A 22,879-nucleotide genomic window follows, 5' to 3' on the forward strand; every position below is an offset into this window, starting at 1 on the left:
GTATGTCTGTATTTCAATACAACTTTTGCTGTGACTATATTAATAATATGAACATTATCTTAATTAATATACATATTGGGCCCAAAGGTTTTCAGCGTGGAGATCAAGATTCCTAAATTCAGCTGAACGCATATATAAAATGTTATTTTTCTTTAAGTTTGTAACAAGTTAAGTAACTAATTATCACTACTATGAGAAATGAGGTACTGTTAAACCATGATAAGTAAATTGAAAAGGGAGAAAAGGTCGAAAAGGTCCTTTATTTTGAAAAACATGATTCGAGGTTTCTCTTCATGTTGAAATTGAATTATGCACATCATTAAAATGTGTCTTGATGAGTACATTATTTTTAAACGTGCATGCATGTATTGTGTGGTTTCAGTGTGTATGCGTGTGTGGAGGAGAAAGCAGGCACAACATGTTAATTTTGCCTTTTTACCATTTAAGAGTGAAGTTAGGAAGTTTAGGAATTGGTGAATGAGAATGGGAAGAGGTTTACATATTGAGAATAAAGTGAGCATAGTACCATGACATGCTGATGCCAGAGTAGAGGAAGATCAGAAGGTTAGTGGAATGTTATGTTTTGTTTTTGCTTTTTACTTATTATTTTTGTTTGCTTACATGTTTGGTTGGTTTATTTATTTATTTGCATGGTGTATGCTTTCTGTTCCCAATATCTATCATAACTCCTTATTCTATTTACACTGCTAACATAAATAATCCCCTGTAATCTAGTAGTTTAACAGAGCTTTAGAGTCCTGGGTTCTGGTCAGAAGAAGGAGAGAGAGACCTTTTATCTTGACTCCCTGGACCTGGAAGTGATCCATATCAATTCTGCTTAGAGTCCATGGTGAGGATTGGTTACACGGTCCCCACCTGAATGCAAGGTGTGCCTTGGCGGGGCCGCCATTTTTTAGTGGTGACTTTATACTTCAGAAGAGATGCGCACGTTATTTTTCCTCCCACTTTCAATACATGTTTTCTAATAAGCTATTCCCAACACCACTTCAGGGGTAGAAAAGATGACCTTTATGTAAACCACCCAGGGAGTCTCAAGCCTCTGGGCACAGAAAGTTATTCAAGAGTGGGAAAAAAAAGACTGCACCGGAGTCACTGCATGCAATGCGACATTTACTATTGGTTCTTGAATCTTAATGCACATGGTACTAGAATTACTGGAGCTATCTTGAAACCAGAATCAGAATGGAAATAACACATTGGAAGTTAGGCCTGAGAAGTGGACCAAAGGATCCAGTGATACCTCTAATTTCTGGATCAAGCTGTGTCTAGCTATAGAATTCTCTTTGGCGTGATGTAAAATAATTTTCCACTTTATTTTCATTCAATTTGGGTTGAGATTTCTTTCACTTGTAATTTTTAATTTCTTAACTGACACAGCCTTTTAATTTTCATTAAGGAGAACATACTATTTTAGGAAAGAAAGAAGTTATTGAAGGTATTGAAAGTAACATTGTGATAATAGAAATTGATTGAGTACTTGATTGAACCAGGTCATCACTAACATTTAAGTGTTCAAACTAGTTCACTTTTTGAGCAATAAATATGTAGACCACTAGGCATGATGGTATGCTGGTAAATGTTTGACAAGTGGCTCTCCAACTATTGTTCCAACATGAATACTACCTGATATTTTTGTTTCTATTAATGGGTAAGACAAAAGTGAAACAACAAAGACATATGTTGGAATTTCACTTGTTTGTCAACGATGTGAGTGACTTCTTTGCTCAATCAGATAATAGATATCAAAGACTGGAAGAATATTTCTCAACTTTTGTGTTATTTATAATTAAATGGCTACAGACAGAGAACTTTTAAGTCTAATCTGTATTACTAATATTTTCTTCATCACTTTCTTAAGTCTAGACGCTCAACAAAACAATAAATCATGCTTTAAATTTTGGCTTTTGCTGATTTCCTTCGTGTAAATACTCCTACCATGGTCAGTGTCAAATTATCAAGTGAGGTCACTGAATGTTCTTTGAGATAACAAAAAATCCTGTTATATATACTTAGTTCATGAAGTCTCAATTTAGTAAATGAAAGTAGTAAGTCCACCATATTAATCAACACCTCATATCTCATGAAGCGTGAGCATTCTCCCCCTGTTCCAGTGTAGGACCAGATGGAAGTGGGCCATCCATTACCTAGGAAAATAAAGGAAGTGTAGTCAGCTTCCCTCATTCTTGCTTACCTCTTCCTACACTAACTCACCTCTTCCTACACTTACTCGCTACTGTTTCTGACCTTTCCGGGAAACTTGTTTTGACTGGTACAATTGTAAAAGGGTTTTTTGATTTCTGGGCCTAGCAGATGTCAAAAGATATTTCTCTTTCTTGTGGGCGCATTGATAAATCTTTAATAGCCACATTAGGAATAATGCACAAAATTTCCCATGACAAAGATCACACATTTTTTCTTCATCTCTATGATGCATGTCCAAACTTGATTGGCTTCTGTTTGTTTTTTTTTTTGTCGATTTGTTTCAGTAGTGCACTTACACAGACTCTTACTATTGGGGGTATCACCAGGATTTAAAATGGCTTCAAGCTGACTCTCTCTCTCTCTTCTCATAGCCCTCCTCTCTTCCATGGAAAACTCTTGCATGTACTTTTATCCAGACCAACACTGAAAGTGAAAGCCAATCCCAACACTACTTTAACTCTTCTTTGCTTTGACAAACACATCTCTTACCCTCTGGATTTCTCAGACAGGAATCAGATACCATTCCATAGTGCTGGGCTCACAACTGGAAACACACATCAAGCTCGTCAAGGAGCCTGTAGAAATCCCTTGCCGTAGAATTAAACTGAGGAGCTGACATACCCCTCCTTCCCTTGGGTGAAAGGTGTGTGTGTGTTTGTGCATGTGCACACATGTGTAAGTGATACCAGGATACCTCATTCCAAAGAAATCTTCCCCACAACATTCTTTGTCACACCCAACTCTCTTGATCCGTTTATGTCCTCGCAGTGTGTTCAGGAGACCTGTAATTGATATTTTACAACATCTTTTGTAAATTGTGCCTATGATCTAGTATCTACTTTGGAATACAGTGTCTACTAAATCTTAGTACTTCAAACGAAACTTGCATTTGAGCTGGTTATTGCAGCATAAGTGTGGGTAGCATCATGAGATTTTTCCAATCCACTATCAAAAGCTGTTCTCATATCTTGTATTCAAACCAAGGAAAATTTATATATATCTCACATGTACCTCACATTCATCATATTTAAAAAATTAGCAAATACAAATAGATAAAAAATCATAAAAGATGAAATAAAATACATCCAAAATCCATCTCCCAGGAAAATCAGGTCTGTATATTTTATTCTGGCCTCATGCAAATAAAAAAATGTACAGAAATAGATTCCCTGTCATCCTCTTCTAGTACTTGCGTTCTCTGCCCCACCCTCCTTCCTTTGTACATTACACATTCGCTATAAGCAAGTACAAACCACTTTAATTTTAATGGCAGCATGTGTTCTATTTCATGAATATATTAATTTTCCTTAACTAATTCTCTGTCATTGAGTATTTAGGTGGGGTTTTTGTTTTTATGTAAACTACACTACTATGAACGAATTATATGTGTATCGTTTATGTTTATTTCCTTAGAAAGGTATACCTCTTTCATTAACCAAATAAAATTGCCTCTTTTGGTGTTCATTTGCATTTTAATAGGTATTAAGCCTTAAGCCAAAGACACACATTTCTAAAATAGAAATTCAGGTATCAGTTAATGGGAAAGGGATATATTTGGGGGACAAATTACCCCTTTCTGTTCCTTGAGAAATCTTAGTAATTACACGATTGCCTGTGACTGCCTATTCATAAATCTGAGTCAAATGATATATGTTATTCATGTGATAAGCCCTCCATGCTTATTAATATTCTGGCAGATAATACAAAACCAAAAAATATTTCTAAAAATATTTCCAGTGGTCCACAGCAACTCTAAATGCTTGTGTAAAATTTATTTGAACTTCTCACACCTGCTTAATTAGGTTAGCAACTTACCTAACAGTCTTTCTCTGTACTACTTTGTATTGTTCTTCTGGATTGTTCCAGAATTTATTATCTGCCAGAGGATTATGAAATAAACAAGTAGAGAAACAAAATGGAGGTGATGCATTCTATTATTTTTTTCAAAGTTCAGTACAAGTTCAAGGAAAGTGTGTGTGGGCTTTTAAAAATACATGTCTCAGGTATTTCATCATTTCATCCTTCCTAATTCTAAGGATATTCTGCAAATTTTAGAAATACAGAGATGATGTAGAGCTCACATGTTTTTGTTTTCTTGAAATTACAGATTATGAAAGTGACTTGCATAAGAAAAAAACTGCATTACAAATGTAGACAAGTTTAAGAAGTGACAGCACTAAGGATGTCAAAGTGGAATTCTATCCTTATCTAACATTTAGTTTCTCTTAGTTACCTTCACATTTAGTAATATAGTATTATAGAAACCGCTTTAAGACTAAAAATGTGCACCTTTAGAAAATAATGATCTAGACTGTTTGATAAAATGTGCATAATGGCAGAATATGTTTTATTATCGGGGTTGGAAATTTAAAAATTAGACCTAAAAATGTTAGATGTAACTATCTTTAAAAACGATCAAATTACATTTTTCCCTTGGGTAAGTTTGTTCCTCTATGTGATTTTCTTTAAAAATGTAAATAAGTAAAACAAACCAACAGCAACAAAAACAAACCTCAAGTTATTTCTATTGTTGAGAAAACATAAGAAATCTCTTGTGATATGTGCAGCGGAAAAAAACATTTCACGTCAAGGCAACTTTTAAAAACTACTACCTGCATAATATTTAGAGAAGCAGTATTTTACTTAATATTTAATATCACCGAATGGAACACCTTGGCATAAACCTTTTATAATTTGTGTTATTGGAGAGAAAAAAGTGATCCTGTGCCTTTAATTCCCCTTTCTGAGAGAGAGAAGGCTGCACACCACTGACAGCCTCACTTGTTCCCGTCTTTAATGTGCAATCTGTTTTCTCCAGCGGAGGGCACTCAGTGTATCACAAACTCAAGCATTAGCACCAACAAGCTCTGAGCATCATCAGTCTCTGGAAAGCCTTCTGAATTAGACAAGAGCTGCCTCTCAGCACAGCTACAAAACACTTTAAACCTGACCAGCTAAATGGATAAACCTAGCCTGCACAGCTTTTAAACTGGGGTCTCATACAGCACAGGAGGCCTACTTGCTTCAAGAACTGAAAATCCAGAGGATGAATTGCTTTATCTGGGAATGGCAAAAGCCAGCACAATAAGGAATGCCAGGTATTCTGAAGATTTTCTTTTTTTTTCCTCTTTTTTTTTACAGAGAAGTTGGTTACCTTCGAGATGGGCTGTAGCTCTTTTGCACAGATTGCCAATTACTGCTGATGGGTCTCTGGTGAATTACACAATGGTCCTCAGAGCCTAGAGGCCCACCCCCTCCCCCCCAAGGCTTCCTTCTCCCTGCCCCCCCCCCCATCCTACCCCATGCTGGGATTTTTTTTTTTCCTATATGTATATATATATTTTTTCGCCTGTCCTCTTCGGGGAAGTTTGTATGGGGCTTCTCGCTCACATGCGGGATCAGAATGGTGTGAATGACAACCGCACTGTGTCATGAAGGTGGCGGTGGTTTCAGCCCGAGAGACCAAATAAGAAGAAAGCTGAGAGAGGGGGGCAACGTTTTTGGATGACAAAGGATGGGTAAGTGAACTTTTGTTGTTTCCTTCTTAGCAAAGCTGATCCTCTTGGCTTCCTATCCTCAGTCATGGCATTAGCTGATAAAAGACGGAGAAACAGGCAAAAAGCAGCAGCCTCTGAGTTTGCCAGTTGACTCACTGTAGTTGCTATTATATTTTTAGATCATTTTCCTCTTTGTAGTTTTTTTTTTTAATCCATGAATGCATAACACGGACTTAAACAGACTCTAGAGGAATATCTTTAAGACTGTCTCTACCGTATGCGTATCCACAGCTTGGGAATTGAGCATGAGATAAATGTTGTGTTTGCTTCTATTTCTTGATAATATTAACAAGCTTGTATTTCTGGTTGCCGTCAGGAAGATTGTTCCCACTTTACTGCGTGTGTGGAGGGGTGGGGTCGTTACTTTATCAGAGGTCGCCCAAGGGCTTGTTTTATCTTTGAAGCTGTATCCTGAACACAGCTTCCAAATTTCCAGCAGTCATTTGCCAGTCTTATTTTTTCAAGTGTGACTGGCTTTTTCCCCCCCTTTCTCCTGTCTGGGAGAGCTGGAATGTATTTCAATGAGTCTGTAGCTGGCAAGAGGACAGAGAGCAAGATCGGGTTTCAAATAAAAAAAAAAAATACTTAACTGGTTGAGTCAAAGAAGGAGAGTTTTTTGATTAGGGGTTTGGCTGATTGCCTCCTGGTTAAAAATATGAATTTTTAAGAGAAATGAAGAAACTGCAGCACACGATAGGATATTTTTTTCCCCACCGCTAAGATATAATAAATCTGCTGTTGACAGAGGAAAGAAGTCCCTTAACATGCTGTGACTTGGAAATGCAGTGTGAGTGCCAATAGATTGCAACTTTGCAGGTTTTCTGAAGTTAATGGCGGTAGGGGAGAGAAAAAAGTGAGTGAGAAATTTGAGCAAGTTGGCGTGGAGGGGAGGGGGATAACCAGTCTGCTTCTCTCCTTGTTTATCCCTGAAATGTACAAAAGCAGCTGTGTGAAAAATAACAGCAAAACTGACACTACCCAAGATTATTTCGCCCTGCATGCAAATGTTTAATTCGAATTTGATGGTCTTAACTTTGGAGTGTCCTGTGTTACCACTAGTTAGGGCTCTGAGCAGATGTATGACTGGGCAGGACAGCCACAGTAGGTAGCTCTTCCTGACTGTTGAGAGCATGTATGCTTATGAACACATGGAGAGTACCTCACCCTGTTATTAGTCTTCATACCATGCTTCATCAGCTGTCTATACTAGTCCCAATGCCATTTTTTCAGAGCTCATATATTGTGATTTCATTATGCAATAAGGATTCAATTTCAGGCAGGGCAAACTTGGGTTACCTTGACAGCTTACTGAAGCTCCTTTGCCAAATCACAGCCTGTTTGCTAAACTCAGAAGGACATACAAGTGTGGGGCTTAGTAAGTCACATTTTTGCCATTACCAAGAGAATTAGAACTCTTCCTTTTGGTACTGGCGTTCAACAGAGTGACTAGCCAGATATTACCATTATTAAAATATGGGCATTAAGTGATAAGATAGTCTCTGTGCTTTTCAGTGTTGATCTACATAGGAACTCTTGAAACTCAGGAGGGCTTTTCTTAGTTCTCTGGCACACTGGTGATTTGACAATCGAGGAAAGAATGAAACCTAAATAGCAAATGTGCAACACTGAAGAAAACAAGGCTTTAGATGTTAGATACATTGTGCTTAAATCAGCTGCCCCATTGCTACCTAGATGAAATGCCCCTGATATTGGTAAGCTGGTGGTGATTTATATTAGTAGCTTTACAATGTGCATTTGTCTTCTTTTTAATATTGTAGGTTTCCATTTAATTACGCAGCTGAGAGGCATGCGTGTGGTGCTAGTGCTTCTTCCTACACTGCTGCTTGTTATGCTCACGGGGGCTCAGAGAGCTTGCCCAAAGAACTGCAGATGTGACGGCAAAATTGTGTACTGTGAGTCTCATGCTTTCGCAGATATCCCTGAAAACATTTCTGGAGGGTCACAAGGCTTATCACTGAGGTTCAACAGCATTCAGAAACTCAAATCCAATCAGTTTGCCGGCCTTAACCAGCTTATATGGCTTTATCTTGACCATAATTACATTAGCTCAGTGGATGAAGATGCATTTCAAGGGATCCGTAGACTGAAAGAATTAATTCTAAGCTCCAACAAAATTACCTATCTGCACAATAAAACATTTCACCCAGTTCCCAATCTCCGTAATCTGGACCTCTCCTACAATAAGCTTCAGACCTTGCAATCCGAACAATTTAAAGGCCTCCGGAAACTCATCATTTTGCACTTGAGATCTAACTCACTGAAGACTGTGCCCATAAGAGTTTTTCAAGACTGTCGAAATCTTGACTTTCTGGATTTGGGTTACAATCGTCTTCGAAGCTTGTCCCGAAATGCTTTCGCTGGCCTCTTGAAGTTAAAGGAGCTCCACTTGGAGCACAATCAGTTTTCCAAGATCAACTTTGCTCATTTTCCACGTCTCTTCAACCTCCGCTCGATTTACTTACAGTGGAACAGGATTCGCTCCATTAGCCAAGGCTTGACATGGACTTGGAGTTCCTTACACAACTTGGATTTATCAGGGAATGACATCCAAGGAATTGAGCCGGGCACATTTAAATGTCTGCCGAATTTGCAGAAATTGAATTTGGATTCCAACAAGCTTACCAACATCTCACAGGAAACTGTCAATGCGTGGATATCATTAATATCCATCACCTTGTCCGGAAACATGTGGGAATGCAGTCGGAGCATTTGTCCTCTATTTTATTGGCTCAAGAATTTCAAAGGAAATAAGGAGAGTACCATGATATGTGCAGGACCTAAGCATCTCCAGGGCGAAAAGGTTAGTGATGCAGTGGAAACATACAATATCTGCTCTGAAGTCCAGGTGGTCAACACAGAAAGATCACACCTGGTGCCCCAAACGCCCCAGAAGCCTCTGATCATCCCCAAACCTACCATCTCCAAACCTGACCTCACCCAGCCCACCCTTGAAGCACCAAGCCCTTCCCCAGGGTTTCAGATTCCTGGCACAGAGCAAGAATATGAGCATGTTTCGTTTCACAAAATTATTGCAGGAAGCGTGGCTCTCTTCCTCTCGGTGGCCATGATCCTCTTGGTCATCTATGTGTCTTGGAAACGCTACCCAGCCAGCATGAAACAACTTCAGCAACACTCTCTTATGAAGAGGCGGCGGAAAAAGGCCAGAGAGTCTGAAAGACAAATGAATTCCCCTTTACAGGAGTATTATGTGGACTATAAGCCTACAAACTCTGAGACCATGGATATATCCGTTAATGGATCTGGGCCCTGCACATATACCATCTCTGGCTCCAGGGAATGCGAGGTATGAACCATGATCCTCCTAAAAGCATTTCTACTGCGGGGAAGGAGAGGTAAATGTTTGAAGCTCTAGAGGTGTCTCTAATCACTAGAAAGATTAATGACCCTTTTGCTTTTGGGTTTTGCTCAGTGTGAAAGGTTACTTAATTAAATTACAACCACCAGGAAATTGACTGCTTTTTTTTTTTAATGGTTGAAACTTGAAGGAAGTTCATTCAAGGATGAGATTAAGTTGGAATAAAGCACTATGTTAAAACATCTGTTTTTTAACAGTTTGTATGCAGGGGTTGGACTTACAAAACACACATACACACAAACGAAACTTTTCATTCTGAAATTTATGTCTGGTTCTTCTTGTTTGACTTTTGTAATGGAGTAAAGAAGGAGGGGCCAGCTTAATTTAAAAGCAAAGTGATTTTACCAAAATTCCAGGAGGTAACGAAGATTTAAACCAAAGAGCAATTTACCCAAGGGTTGATTTCGTTGTAAATTTTTAGTTTTAATCGAAGCATGCAACAGGGACCTCGCGGGGAAACCTGTCTTCGTGTTACTTGCCATTTAGTTATTATACCAGCACAGAGAATGTCAGAGGCCCTACTGTGTCATTGTATTAGGCTTTTAAAGGTGTCTTTCTTTACTTTCATTTTTTCCTTCTCTCCTTCCTTTTTTTTTTTTTTTTTTTTTTAAACTGGACGTAGATCACTTTTCAAGGTTTTCTTAAGTGCTGGCTATTTGTATGTAATCAGAATGAAACTTAAATTCTATGTTTTGGCTTTGTCCCTGGTAACTACAATCAGGTCATGATGTTGTGGATGATTTAGCAATAACATAATGACAGGCATAACAGGGACTGTTTGTCAGTGTTGCTGTCATCCCCAAAAGAAATAATGTGTATTCTTGTTAAACTTAGTGATGCAAATATTTATAAATAAAAAGAGAGAGATTTGAATTTTGGGTAGACTCTCTTTCTGTAACATTAGCCTCAAAGGAGGGCATTTCATGTATGCTGTTTTCATTTTCATGAGAGTTCAGTTTGGACCCAGTTTCTGATTATTTTATTTTAAAGATCACTTATGGGAACATGTTTATGAGTAGAAAAATAGAGATTTCCAATTTGTCAATAAGTAATACTGGATGCAAATTTTTCTTTTTTTGGTAAAGTTGATCAAAAAGTGCACAGATTGTGACTGCCAAGACCTCGTTGCTGGAATAAACTAGTGAAGAGAGTTTGAGTTCTGGCATTATGTTGTCTTCTTACCTGATTTTAGATGATTACTTTTTTCAAAAGAGAGTTTTAATGAGTATTTAAAAGATGTTGCCTTTTTTGATACTAGTTATAACAGCTGGAAAATATAATTTGCTCTTTGATGAAATATACCCAAATCTTTCCATAGTTCTAAATATAGATGCTAACGAAAATGGTTTCAGACAAAGCACTGAGTTTGAAATAATCTCCAACTCAGTGTAATCTGGAATATTGAACTGTCCTTCAGAGTTCATTTTCTCTTTTTTGTGTATGATTGAAAACAAGAGAAATAATCCCAGATAATAAATCTCTAAAAGAAACCTGTGTAAGCAATTGCCCTTAATAATTAAAGAGAATAAAAGATTTTACATAAAAGTCTAACAAGGCTTGATGTTTTTATTGCAGGCCAACATTTGTACAATATACATCAATATTAGTAAAACAAATTTATCCTGTTTTATTCTAGATTCTCCTTATATTTTGTGATCCTTTTAAAGGCTAGTAATATAAGAAGAAAGGCAAATCCAGGTCAATTTCATTCATTTTCTTTTGACTTTTGTAATACAATGATGGTTTTCACTTATAAGAATCACCACAAAGAAAAAAAATTCTTAAAGAACTAAGACTTGAGAACATTGGTTCTAAAACTTTTCCAGAGATGTTAAATTCCAGAGATTATTCCTTCAAAGACCCTAGGCATTACCATGATAGGAACAAAATACAAACATGTTTTATTCTGTAAAAGTATGAGTGTTTCAAAACACGTTTTGATACTATGTTATGTAGAGTGGAGTTTATGGTCATGAAATTGCAGTGGCATTGTTGGAGATGAATGTAATGGTAAAGCCTAAACAATGAAGAATTTAATGAATTATTATAGTGAAGTCGTTGAGCCAAAATGGCAACCGTACAGAAGTAGATCAAACTCTCCGTGCCCTAAAAAGTGGAATATACTAGGCCAGACATTTAAGACCTTTAACTCCGCCAGAGTGTGAGGGATCCAATTAAGCTCTGTTTAAATGAATGTTGGCGTGTTTTGAAACACAGAGAAACACACGCAAATCTCAGCCGCCACTCCTCCTTTTTGACAGGATGTTTGGTGAATTACAGTTCTAGGTGGATATAAGGAATGAGGAAAAGGAAATTCTCAGAAATTATTGTGAAAACCATGATTTTCCCTTACTGCTTTGTCACCCCAGAGTGTAATTTCTCCTGTTGAGAAATACCCTCTTAGAGAAAACGTCTCTACAAAATGAAGCCAAGCGAGAGGAATGATATGCCCAAGTTTATGATTTTTAGGAAAGTAGAGGTATGCTGTGTTTTAGTCATGTTGGTTTCAAAAACATCACATATCAGTAGCTTAGAAAACTAGAGAACCATTCGTATATTTATGATACAATTTTGTGAGAGAGTGTTTTTTAACTTCAAAATGCCAAACTGTACCCAATAAAGCCATAAATATTTAACTAGAAAACTTAGCACCAAATGCTAATTTTCTAAGATAGTGCCTTGAAAATAAATTGCATTAAATTGAAAATTCCGCTTATCCAACTAATGTTATATAAAGTCATTATGATCTAAATATAGATAAAGTATTCATTTTGTCTATTTCTTTTAAGAAGAAAGTAAAAATATTCAGATTTCTATTGGTATGATATCTGTGAGCCACCACAGAAATATAGCATGCAGTTTTCAAAGTAAATAACTTTGGCTTTATTCTTTATGAGTTTTAATTTTGAAAAGTCCACGTGCACATTCTATGCTAATAAATTGAAGGAGAATATTATAATAACTTAGGCAGTAAAAATCTCTTATATCTATAAAAGAGGAATAGAGTAGATAGTTATGAATAATTAATATGATATATGGCACAACTCTAATAGATACATACATCTCAATCATCATACTTTGACTGGATCAGTGTGCTTGGTTGAACTGAATCATTTAATTTGTCTGTCCTCAATATGTGCTCAGAAAAGAGAACTTAAAGCCAAATGGATACAGCTTTGCCTAAAACTTAGTAAGATGTCATTAAAAGAGAAAATTACAAAGACTTCCTTTTGAAAATAGCTTGTGAAATTTTCCATAGCTTTCCCTCATTAAAAATTTTAGGGGAATTATGAAGTTATTTCATTCTATATACCAAAATTTTACTTAAAGATTATTCAGAACAAAATTGTGAATACCTGATTCATCTAGGATATATTTTATCAACTGAAAACAGCAAAGACCTTTATAAAATTAGTCATCATGAATATAGGACAAGAGAGAACATTTCTAGTTTGTCTTTTGAATTAAAAGAAAATGAAGTTGGTAAAACTTTGAAATGAATAAAAGTGGTCTCTAAAGAGATTCTCCATCTAAAGTGTTTTAAAAGTTAAGTAATTGAAATATAAAGTTTAATGATCCCATAATGCTAACAGTGCTGCCATTAGGAAAATGGGAGTATAGGTGACATTATAGGTATATATTTTCCAAATATTGGATATTTTGGTTATACTTTTCAAAATCAAATAAAATATACATATGTTGGTGGTCAGTTTAAGCTTATATGATTTCTTTCACTGCTGTGCAGTGAAATGGTATAAACCATCTCTAACAGTTTACATTTATATTTACTGAATATATTAGGTCAGATCCAAACTATTGATTTAAGGGAGATTATTAAGTTCTTTCTACACTTTAGAAATTGACATCTGAAGTTCATATGTATTCGTTCTTGGAATGAATTTCCAGGAGCTAGAAAGCATAATATGTTCAAAGAGGGTTCTAAGTGCAGCAGGCCCTGTACCCTTGAGTTTAATATACACTTACCAATATGAAGTTACAGAAAATGAAGCTTATTTTGGTGGCTGACTACTACTGTGCCATGTAAAAATGTTATAATTGAAACCATAATTTGTATATTCACGTAAAGTATATTTGTGTGTATGTTTGTAAGTATGTAATCATGTGGATGTGTTCATATTCAGAGAGGGAGAGATAATATAAATATTTTCCATTAAAATTTTTGTCCGTTTTGAAGATTTGAAATACTGGTGAAAAAAGTCTTGAATTATAATTACCAGAATTTGTTAGTCAGGAACATACTTCTTAAGGTAAATGTTCAGTCATCTCTAAAATTATAAGTATCTTATGTCTAGATAGTCTAAAGTTCTTTTTTAAAAAAAACAATTTAAAGTTTACATCGCCATTTTTTGTGTAACTTGGGGCTAGTCACTTCATTTATCTGTGACACATCACTGAATCGACTAGCGCAGTATATCCCAACTCAAGGCATTCCTCAGATCAGGAAATTTTGTGAAATCTCTGTGGTCATCCCCAGGACTACAAGAGCAAGATGAGATATGGAGGGAAAACTGAGCTATTTATGTTCATTGTCAATGAGGAAAGAAAGGACTTCTTGATAAAAATCGGGGTGCTCAGGTGAGCAGCCATGTAATTTCTTTATGCTTGAGGGGAAAAACACACTCACACACACACACACACATGCAAACATTCAATCGAACACGCACGCAAACTTATATATCTTTTAAAATCTCCCAAGCAACTAGTTCTTTTAAGAGCATTTAAACTGTGATTGCCTTTTCAAAACTCTATTGTTTGAATCTAATCCAATTAAAATCTGTTTGTGAATAGAGTTTTCATTTGAATCTGCAAATGGTAGGAGTGAAGAGTGACAGCTACCAAGAAGGAAAGATTTTCAAACTGATGTTTGTAAAGGGTTCAATTCCTTTTTCAAGAATTAGCTCATATTCGCATCTCATGGACGAGGGTTTAGTAATTGGTTGTTCTCTAAGATCTCAACTTGAGAAGTCTGACTATGGTCTTAGGAATGTGTACACACTCCCATAATCTTGATATTTTTCCAGGATTTTTCTTCTTGAGACGTTTCTATATTCAATAAACTCTTGTCATCCTAGTTCTTGGTAATTGCATTTATAGATAGCTTTATGCTTTGGAAGTTGCTCGGTGATATTAGCACTGGGGACTTGGTGACTCCTCAGAATTCTCATGTGTCTAGAGTCTCATGATTCACTAAATCAAAGTGAAACAGTGGCAACCTGTATATCACTGGACATTGGGAGTTTTGAAGAATTCATAGGTCTTTTGATCAGTGAAAAGCATGAAAGTGGTGTTGAATATGTTTGAAAAATTAAAATTGCTTTTTATAGTACTAGAGGAACCATCATTCATTGGGTCAGTTTAATAAAATCTCAATATTCTTAAAAGGAAAGGGAAATTATGAGGGTATTTTTCTCATGCACTGCATAAGCCATTAAAATTTTAACTGTAAATTAAGGGAGGTTGAGAAAAAGCACAGTATTTCCTATGGTATCAAAATCACTGTCTTTTTAATAAACAGCTTTAATATGCTTGCAACTGCTCGATATGTACAAAGGCTATGATTTATACTCCTGCTAAAGAGTCTTAAAAATAATACTTTCACTGTCAAGAGAAATTAACGTCTAAACAAATGTAGCTACAGCAAATTAGTCCTTTAAAAGTAAGATGTTTGACTTTAAGTTAAATCTTATATATTGTAATTCTTGTAAACATGAGGCTTGGGAATGAAATGACAGCAAAGCTGTTACACATTAATAAAAGGTTAATGTAATAGTGAGAATACAAAAATCTCAGAAAAGGTCTTGTCCAAAAATTATGAATAAGCCTGAGTAAAAGGAAAACATTGAACAAAAAGCTGATACCTGGATATCAGGTAAATAATAAACAAGTGCATAACTAAATAAGATTACAATATTTAGCATTATTGTTTAAATATGGAAATGAGATATCCTTGTATTTTACTATTACATAAATGGTACTCTTAAATGTGGGTATCAAAGTAACTTTGAAATATAATTACGTTTAAACAGCCATATACAATTAAACACCCATATATCCCACATAAATGTTTCTAAAATACTGAAATGTATATTACACAAATAGTAGAGTAATATATATTATATGTTTGAATAAACCCTGTTGTTTATAAACCTATACAGTTAACAGGAATTGCCTCAAAAGTAAATATTTGAAGATGTTAAAATTTTTTCAAAAAATCAAAATAATGTCATGTTTCCTGTGTCATTGCCTCAAGTTGTCATGCTGGTTTTCTGAATTTTGGGGCATCCATGCCCCCATCTCTTGGAAGGTTCTAATTTCCCCTTTACCTCAGTCTTGTGTGTATTTACTGAATTCTGACGCCTCAGATTTAGGGGTAAAGATCTAATCATTAAATCTAGCAAGAAGAGTCATCTTTTTCAAAAATATAAATTCTTGTAGTAGAAGAAATTAAGGTACAGTAAACATTTTTATCACTCTGGTTTTAAAAGAAAGTTGTAAGTTAAAGAAAGAGTAGCTATAACACCAGAGCAAAATTTTCTGCACAAATTTATAAGGATCATTTTTACCTAATGCTGAAATGGTTGGAGTCTTCAAATCTCATTGAATTAACAAACTAAAAAAGGGCATTAATTTTTAACAGTTATTTGAATATTTGAATCAGACAAGCAAAGATAAATATAGATTTGTTTAAGAAAACTCACTCTTTTTTAGGATCCCAGTAAGCAAATGTGTACTTCCAATTAGAAATATATAGAGTTATGAATTGATTCCATTTGGGGGCCATTTTTAGGGTTAGAGCAACACTAGGTAGAAACTAATTTTGGAATAACAAATGATATAGACAAAGAGAAAATACTAAAATTGTTTTTTTTGGAAAGTCAATGCTACTTATTTCATGTTCACTGTATATTTTCATTTTAAAGGATAGCACTTGTTTTGCTGCCTTCTTTAAAAATTAAATGTCATCAGATAAAGCATTTAAATTACGCTGATTTTATTAAAGCAAACAAACATAAAAACAAGAAATAGTCTTTGGGTATAAATTTTATGCTTGCTTTTTTCAATTCCTTCCTCCTCCCTCAAGTCACATTTACTGAAACATTGGTTCTTTTGTTTTCTCCTAGAGACCTAATTATTTGCAATGCTGGAAACTATTAAAAGTTGATTTTGTGTCCTTTAACTGACTCCTATTAAACACATTCATGTTCAGATGAAGCCCTGAAAATATTGCTTGTTTGTTTCAGCATAAATTTGATCGTGATGCATTTCACTATTAAGTATTTGATATTTACAGTTTTAAATTGAATCCTACTATTGTTAAGTGTTTCTAGGAAGATTTAAAAAAAGAAAAAAATAGGAATGGAAACTAATTATGTCCGAGTCCTTTTTAGTATTGGTCTCCATAGATGAAAAATTGTTACTTTCTTCTGTGTTTATAGGTCTGTAAAATTAATAGCAGAAGGTCAACCTTGAAGTGCTTTAGGCTGGTGGTCAAACCACAACATGGACCAAAATTGCATTGGTCCAGTGGTTAGATCCAGGGGTGAAAAAGAGGTCTCGAGATTGAAACTGGCTCACTTTCCTTCTGTAATATTGGACAAGTAAATATATATCTGACCTTTCTGTGATATAATTTTCCATCTCTTGAACTGGGATAATAACTTTCCAACTAGTTGAAATGATTAATGAGCTACTATTCGAAAACCACTCTGAAATCCTCCATGAAAACTTCACTGTAAATATAAATGATTATTAACCATAAGCCCTACTGTCTACTGAAAAATGCAAAATATTATATAGCTGTATTATTTTCATTGTTATTATTAGTTACAATGATGGTTATAATACTCCCTGATGTAGAAGCAAGTGTTGTGGTTACGTTTTTACTAACGTGAATAATAAACCTGACCTTTCAGTCCCTTGTCTGAGCTGTAATTTAGTTTGGGTACCAGACACACTAATATTTAAATCATACCTCAGAATTTTTAAAGTATTCCCTTGGCTGAACATTGTATTCACATTTCAAGGAAAGCAGCATTTACAATTCTTTTATTAGTATTAGTTCTAAAGAAAACATGGGTTACAGAAACAACTTATAAATTTCCAGTCTGATCAATATAGCCCTTCAATTCATTTTCTTAACTAGTGGATGCAGTTTTCCTTCTCCCGAAGGCTTTATGCATGACAAGTGGGAATTTTCGAGCACTATACAGAGTGTTCCTTGTGAATAAAAAGTCGTGATTTCAAGAAGACCTAATACTTCTCTAGAGTGTATATATATATTTATATATATATATATGTACTCTAGTCTATAGTCTCTCTATATAGTCACATTTAATGCTTTGGTGTTTATAATATGTATTTATTTTGGTTGAATATAGTATGAGCTCTTATTTTCGCATAACTACATATTATATAATTCCTACTTTTGTCCTTTTGCCTATAATATGCTTTAAAGTGAAGTACCTTTCCTTTTAAGTTCCCCCATGGAATACGTCCTGTGATGCTATTGTGTGCTATGGAATAGAGGGTGCCACTGATACAGATCCTTAACAAAAACAAACACCCTACAGGCAAAAGCAGAGTGTTATCTTTGCTAGAGAAGACAGTAAGTTGTTTTATTTGTGATTGGAAAGGCAGAATTATTCCAAAGTGAGGATTGTGCCAGTTGTTGAATATGTCTCTTCCAGTTATGTATTCTAGAACTGGGAAAATAACCACAGGATGGGTTCAGGGACTCGCAGGCCCCGTTCTGAGATGGAGCTGAGCTAAAACTCCATTGATCACCTGACTTCCATGAGCTCCTACCCTGACCGGGAGACCACAGTGATGTTTTAGACCTCCAGGAATTAGTGTCATTTCAGAGTCAATGACCAGTAATCCCCCGAAGTCTGCTTCCTCTACTTTCTCAATGCACAGTCATATTGGTAAATAGCTATTAAGTCCCTTGGGGAAGGCCAGGGGAAAGATTCAGAGTATACATTTTTGATAGTGTAGCAAAGTCTTTCCTCAAGGGGATCTAACCTGCTTTCATTCAAAGGGTTATAGATCTTTAAACTTACTCAAGTCATTATGAAGCCATGACTCTATTTTGATAATTCAAATTAGACTTCTGTTCGCTCGACCTAGCACTGTTCTGCTTATACAGATCGAGTAAGAAGCTAGTAGACCACTCATGTACTTTTTTCTGGGGACATCACGATCAAATAGACAACATGATAGGTCTCTTTTGCTTACCGCTTTAACTCTGCTGTCCTTTAATGGTAACCACGCCTATATTGTCTTTGGCAGTTAAGTTCTGACACTAGCCCCAGGACACCCAGGGATCTCATCTTTTCATTGTTTTTAGAGATATGAGTTTAGTGGTAGCTCTTCCCACTGTAATTTCTGACCCACAATGAAGAGTGACTACATAACCATTAGCTCTGACCTTACTTTTCTCAATCTCTTCCCCCTCTCCGGATGCCAGTTATTCAATCAGTTTCATCTTGGGATGTAGTCTACAGTACTCTGACCAGAATTGTTTCTTAATTTTTGAGAATCGCTACTTAGATTTCAATCTTAAAAGTTGAAAGATAAGAGAATGTTGTTAGTAAATACAAGTTTTTAACCTTTAGCAAATTGTTAAAACCCTTTGGCTCTCTGTCCACTCACGATCTGTCTTTTCTCAAATGATGGAGGATAAGAGATGATTTTAAATTGGTATTCCAACATTTTGCCCCTTTAATTTTGGCATAACATCTCTCTTGAGAAGTGTATACAATTCTCCATGGAAACATGAAGATTGGCAAGGATCATTGGCCTAGAAAGATGGTAGCATCCATTCTCTTTCTCATTGCATTTTTTACTGAAAATGATTTGGAACATAATGATTAATTACATAAGCAAATACACTATTTTGTCAGTGTTGTCAGACAATTCGTACTGTTGATGCTAAACAATTAAATGCTATTCTGAAATATGAACAAGTATAATTTTGTGGATTAACCTGATGTATTTTCTTTTTCATTATTAACTAATTATAAATGAATGCTTCTTTAGAAAGTGTTGAAAACATGAGACTTTTAAGAAAATAAACAGACCAATTATCAAAAATCTCACTATGCAGAGATACTATTTTAAAAATACTGCTACATTTACTTCTATGCATAGGTATGTGTATGTGGGTGTCTATAAACTTAATTTTCCGTTGAAAATCTTAGGTATACATTTATATACTGTTACTTTAAATTTTGTATTTTGTGGTGAATAGTACATCTTTTAAAAACATCGTATTTTGAAATTACATCCCTAAAATGTGTCATATTTTACTTAAGCCTTTCTTTTAGCTGCGTATTTATGATGCTCCGTTTCACTGTTATAAATATTTCTTCAATGACCTTTCATTTAGCTAGATACCTAGAGGAGAAAATACTTAGAAAAGAGAATGAAAACTTTAAACTTAACTCGTATTGCTAAATTACTCCCTCAGAAATATATACCTATTTGTATCACCACATGCATTGTATAAGATTTATCATTTCCCCACATATACACAAACATTATTTATCCTTTTCTTTTAACGTTGGCATGGTATTTTTTAGTGTTAATATTTAGATCTTTGACTTTAGTGCAGTAGAATTTTTTGTATGTATTTTGTGTTATTGGGTTTCTTATTTTGAAATATGATGTATCAACAGTCCATGAAGTTGATAATAGTAGTTTTCATTATGTTGTCTTACATTGCTTTTATTTTTGGAAAGGCCTTGCCCATCCTATGTGTAAGTAAACATTCACTATCTTTTGATCATTTCCTCTAGAGGTTTATTTTTATATTTAATTCTTCAATCCATCTAAACTATGCTTTAGTATATCATGTGAAATATAGACCTAACTTGTTTTTCTCACTAAGGAATGATAATTTTTACAGCGTGTTTTACTTAATGTAAAATGTTCATGTGTCCACATTATTTTTGTGCTTTTTATATTCTTCCCACGGATTCACTCTCTCTTCTTGTACCAGAACCGTATTTTCACACTATTATACTTTTAAAAATATATTTTAATTTTTATAAATGTGTCTTTATTCCTACTACTAAATTACACATATATTTTTAAAAATTGTCTTGGTTATTGTTTGCTATTTTGATTGGAAATAAAATTTTACATCTCTCTCTTCCCCCTCTCTCTTTTTTTCCCCCCAGAACACACACACACACAGACATGCACATTTATGGTCTTTTGACTGAGATTATGTGGATCTGTGACTCAATTTAGAAGTAATTGAAACCTCTACAGTTGTCAAAAGGAAATGTTATAGGTGGCATAAAAATGGCATAGAGCTCCATTGGTAATAACCATTGTAATAACCTTGTAATAACCATGTCCCTAATAAAGATGAGTTTATATGCTTTATTTTAAAATTCTAATATATATGTAAGAACCTATGTGTGCATATATGCATATATAATTATTATCAACATTTTTACCAATCCATTGATTTCAGTTCATTTTTAAAATTTCCAGTTCAACAATAATTTTGTAAAACACAAAATATGTTAACTTTCTAATACTTACATTTATTATTTACTTACTTTTGTATATTGTAGTGACTGAATCTTCTAGAAAAATATTAAATAATGAAGGTGATTTAGAGCAACATTTTTTTGGCTCCTAATTTTGATGGGGCTGCCTCCTGTGTCTTTGTCCATTTTATCATTTTATTTATTCATTCACTTATTTACTCAACAAAAATGTATTGTGTACCTACATTAGTAGGTGTTAAAAGTGGGCTCAATGCTTGTGTTTACAATAGTGGATAAAATACTTTGTTTTAGATAAAACTTTATCATATTTTTCATGCCTATAGTCTCATTTATAAAATAAACATCAGGATGGACATTAAATTTTGCTAAATGACTGTTTGGCATTCAATTGTTCTCTTTTTGTGAGGCATATCTTTTTCCTCCACCTTTTAGTTATTGGTTTCATGAATCGTATATTTTCATTTCAATATTATTTGTATTTCTGGAATAAATTATGTTGTTTCTTTCATAATATCTTTTCCTAGATCAACTCTCATTTGGTTTATTTTATTTTGTTTTCTATTTTTGAATCTCTATTAACTAATAAGGGAGGGGTCAATATTATGCTCTCTTTATCAATTGACTTGTATTTAATAATTTATCTTTTCCTAGCTCTGAAATGGTTAAAATAATATGGACATTATCTTTTCTTTGATATTAATAAAATATCCACCAAAAACGGCCTTTGTAGTGGCGCTTTTTGGATATAATACTGAGAAAACATTATAAATCTTATGTAAATCTGTTTGCCTTTTTATGTCCTTTAATCAGAATGTTGAATTGTAGTTTCCTAGAAAAATAGCCATTTCACTGAAAATCTAGCATATATAATGATTTATTTTATGTAATAATTATTTATTCTTAAATATCTTCTCTAGTCATATACTTGTCCATTCAATCACTTTGGACCACTATCCTAGAAACGATAAATGAGGCAGTTGAGTTTCTTTGATCCATAATCTTATAATTAGAATAAAATTGTTAGATCATTTGATGTACTTTTCCTTAAGAATGTAAATTTCTTAAAGATGTAAAAATTCCCCAAGACTTAGTTTTTGTATTTTAGTTTTGTTAATTTATTCTTTTTCATAATTTTTTCATAACTTTTTCATAATAATTTTTTCATAATTTTTCGTAATTTTCATAATTGCTGAAGATTTTCAAATTTATTGATTTTTTTAAAAACAAGCAGAGGAGAATTACCTTCAAATGATAGGGAATTATATCACTGTTCTACTTCCCAAGGTATAACATCACCTATGTCTGAATGAACCCAACAAAACTCCCAGACATTCTAACTGATTTTTACCTTGTCATCCTTATCTTACCTTTCACTTTCTAATACAGCCAAATTATTTTTTTTGAGCTAGATCAGGGGTCAGCAAAATATTTCTGTAAAAGACCATATAGTAAATATTTTAGACTTTGTGGGCCATATGGTCTCTGTCATAACTACTTAACTCTACCAATGTAGCGTGAAAGCAGCCATAGAGAATATATAAAGGGAGGCACATCTGTATCCCAACAAAACCCTATTTACAGGAACATGTCCAAGTCTGGATTTGGCGCATGTCTTGTAGTTTGCTGACTCCTAATCTGGATGATTTCCATAGGCTTTTGGACGTGCTGGAGGCTTACCTACCAAAAATGAACAGCATAGAATTTTCTCCTAACACGCTATCTTCTGGTACTACTGCCCTATCTTATCCTTCCCCTTCACAGAAAATCTTTCCAAAAGACTCTATCCTGGTCTACATTCCCTCATCAATTTGTCAGTTCTTCAACCCATTACAAACTGTCATCAGAGCCTACCAAGTCATCAAAATAGCTCTTATTAAGTTTGCCACTAACTTCATTGTCACTAAGTTAGATGAATTCTTTTTTTATTCTTTGCTTCACTTTGATATCTCAGTAACATTCAACACTTGGTCTTTTACTTTTTCTTCAAATGTTCTCCTCCCTGGAATTCTATACGCAATAGACATGGACCATTCCCTCTGCATTTCAGCATGTTCCTTTTCCATATCCTTTGTAAGCTCAAATTCCTCTACCTGAAAATTATGTTTTCCTATGGCTCCATCCTTGCACCTCCTCTTATGCCACTGTATTCTTTTTTTCTC

The 22,879-nt window shown here is 34.6% G+C and overlaps 1 protein-coding gene across 4 annotated transcripts in view; it reads left to right on the top strand.

The window, feature by feature from the left end:
* Window positions 1-22,879, top strand: part of LRRTM4 (leucine rich repeat transmembrane neuronal 4) — a 750,627-nt gene that overhangs the window by 19,809 nt on the left and 707,939 nt on the right. The window contains exons 3-5 of one of the 4 annotated variants that reach the window (XM_070236231.1): window positions 5,042-5,321; window positions 5,661-5,741; window positions 7,559-9,359. In XM_070236231.1, the coding sequence (XP_070092332.1) occupies window positions 5,738-5,741; window positions 7,559-9,111 (1,557 nt within the window). In that variant the 5' untranslated portion in view covers window positions 5,042-5,321; window positions 5,661-5,737 and the 3' untranslated portion in view covers window positions 9,112-9,359. Of the gene's footprint in view, window positions 1-5,041; window positions 5,322-5,364; window positions 5,742-7,558; window positions 9,360-22,879 lie in introns of those variants that run through there. The other 3 variants (XM_014731069.3, XM_023618824.2, XM_070236230.1) reach the window with 3 other exon arrangements.

The sequence above is a fragment of the Equus caballus genome, chromosome 15, assembly GCF_041296265.1.
Source record: "Equus caballus isolate H_3958 breed thoroughbred chromosome 15, TB-T2T, whole genome shotgun sequence".
NCBI classification, from domain to species: domain Eukaryota; kingdom Metazoa; phylum Chordata; class Mammalia; order Perissodactyla; family Equidae; genus Equus; species Equus caballus.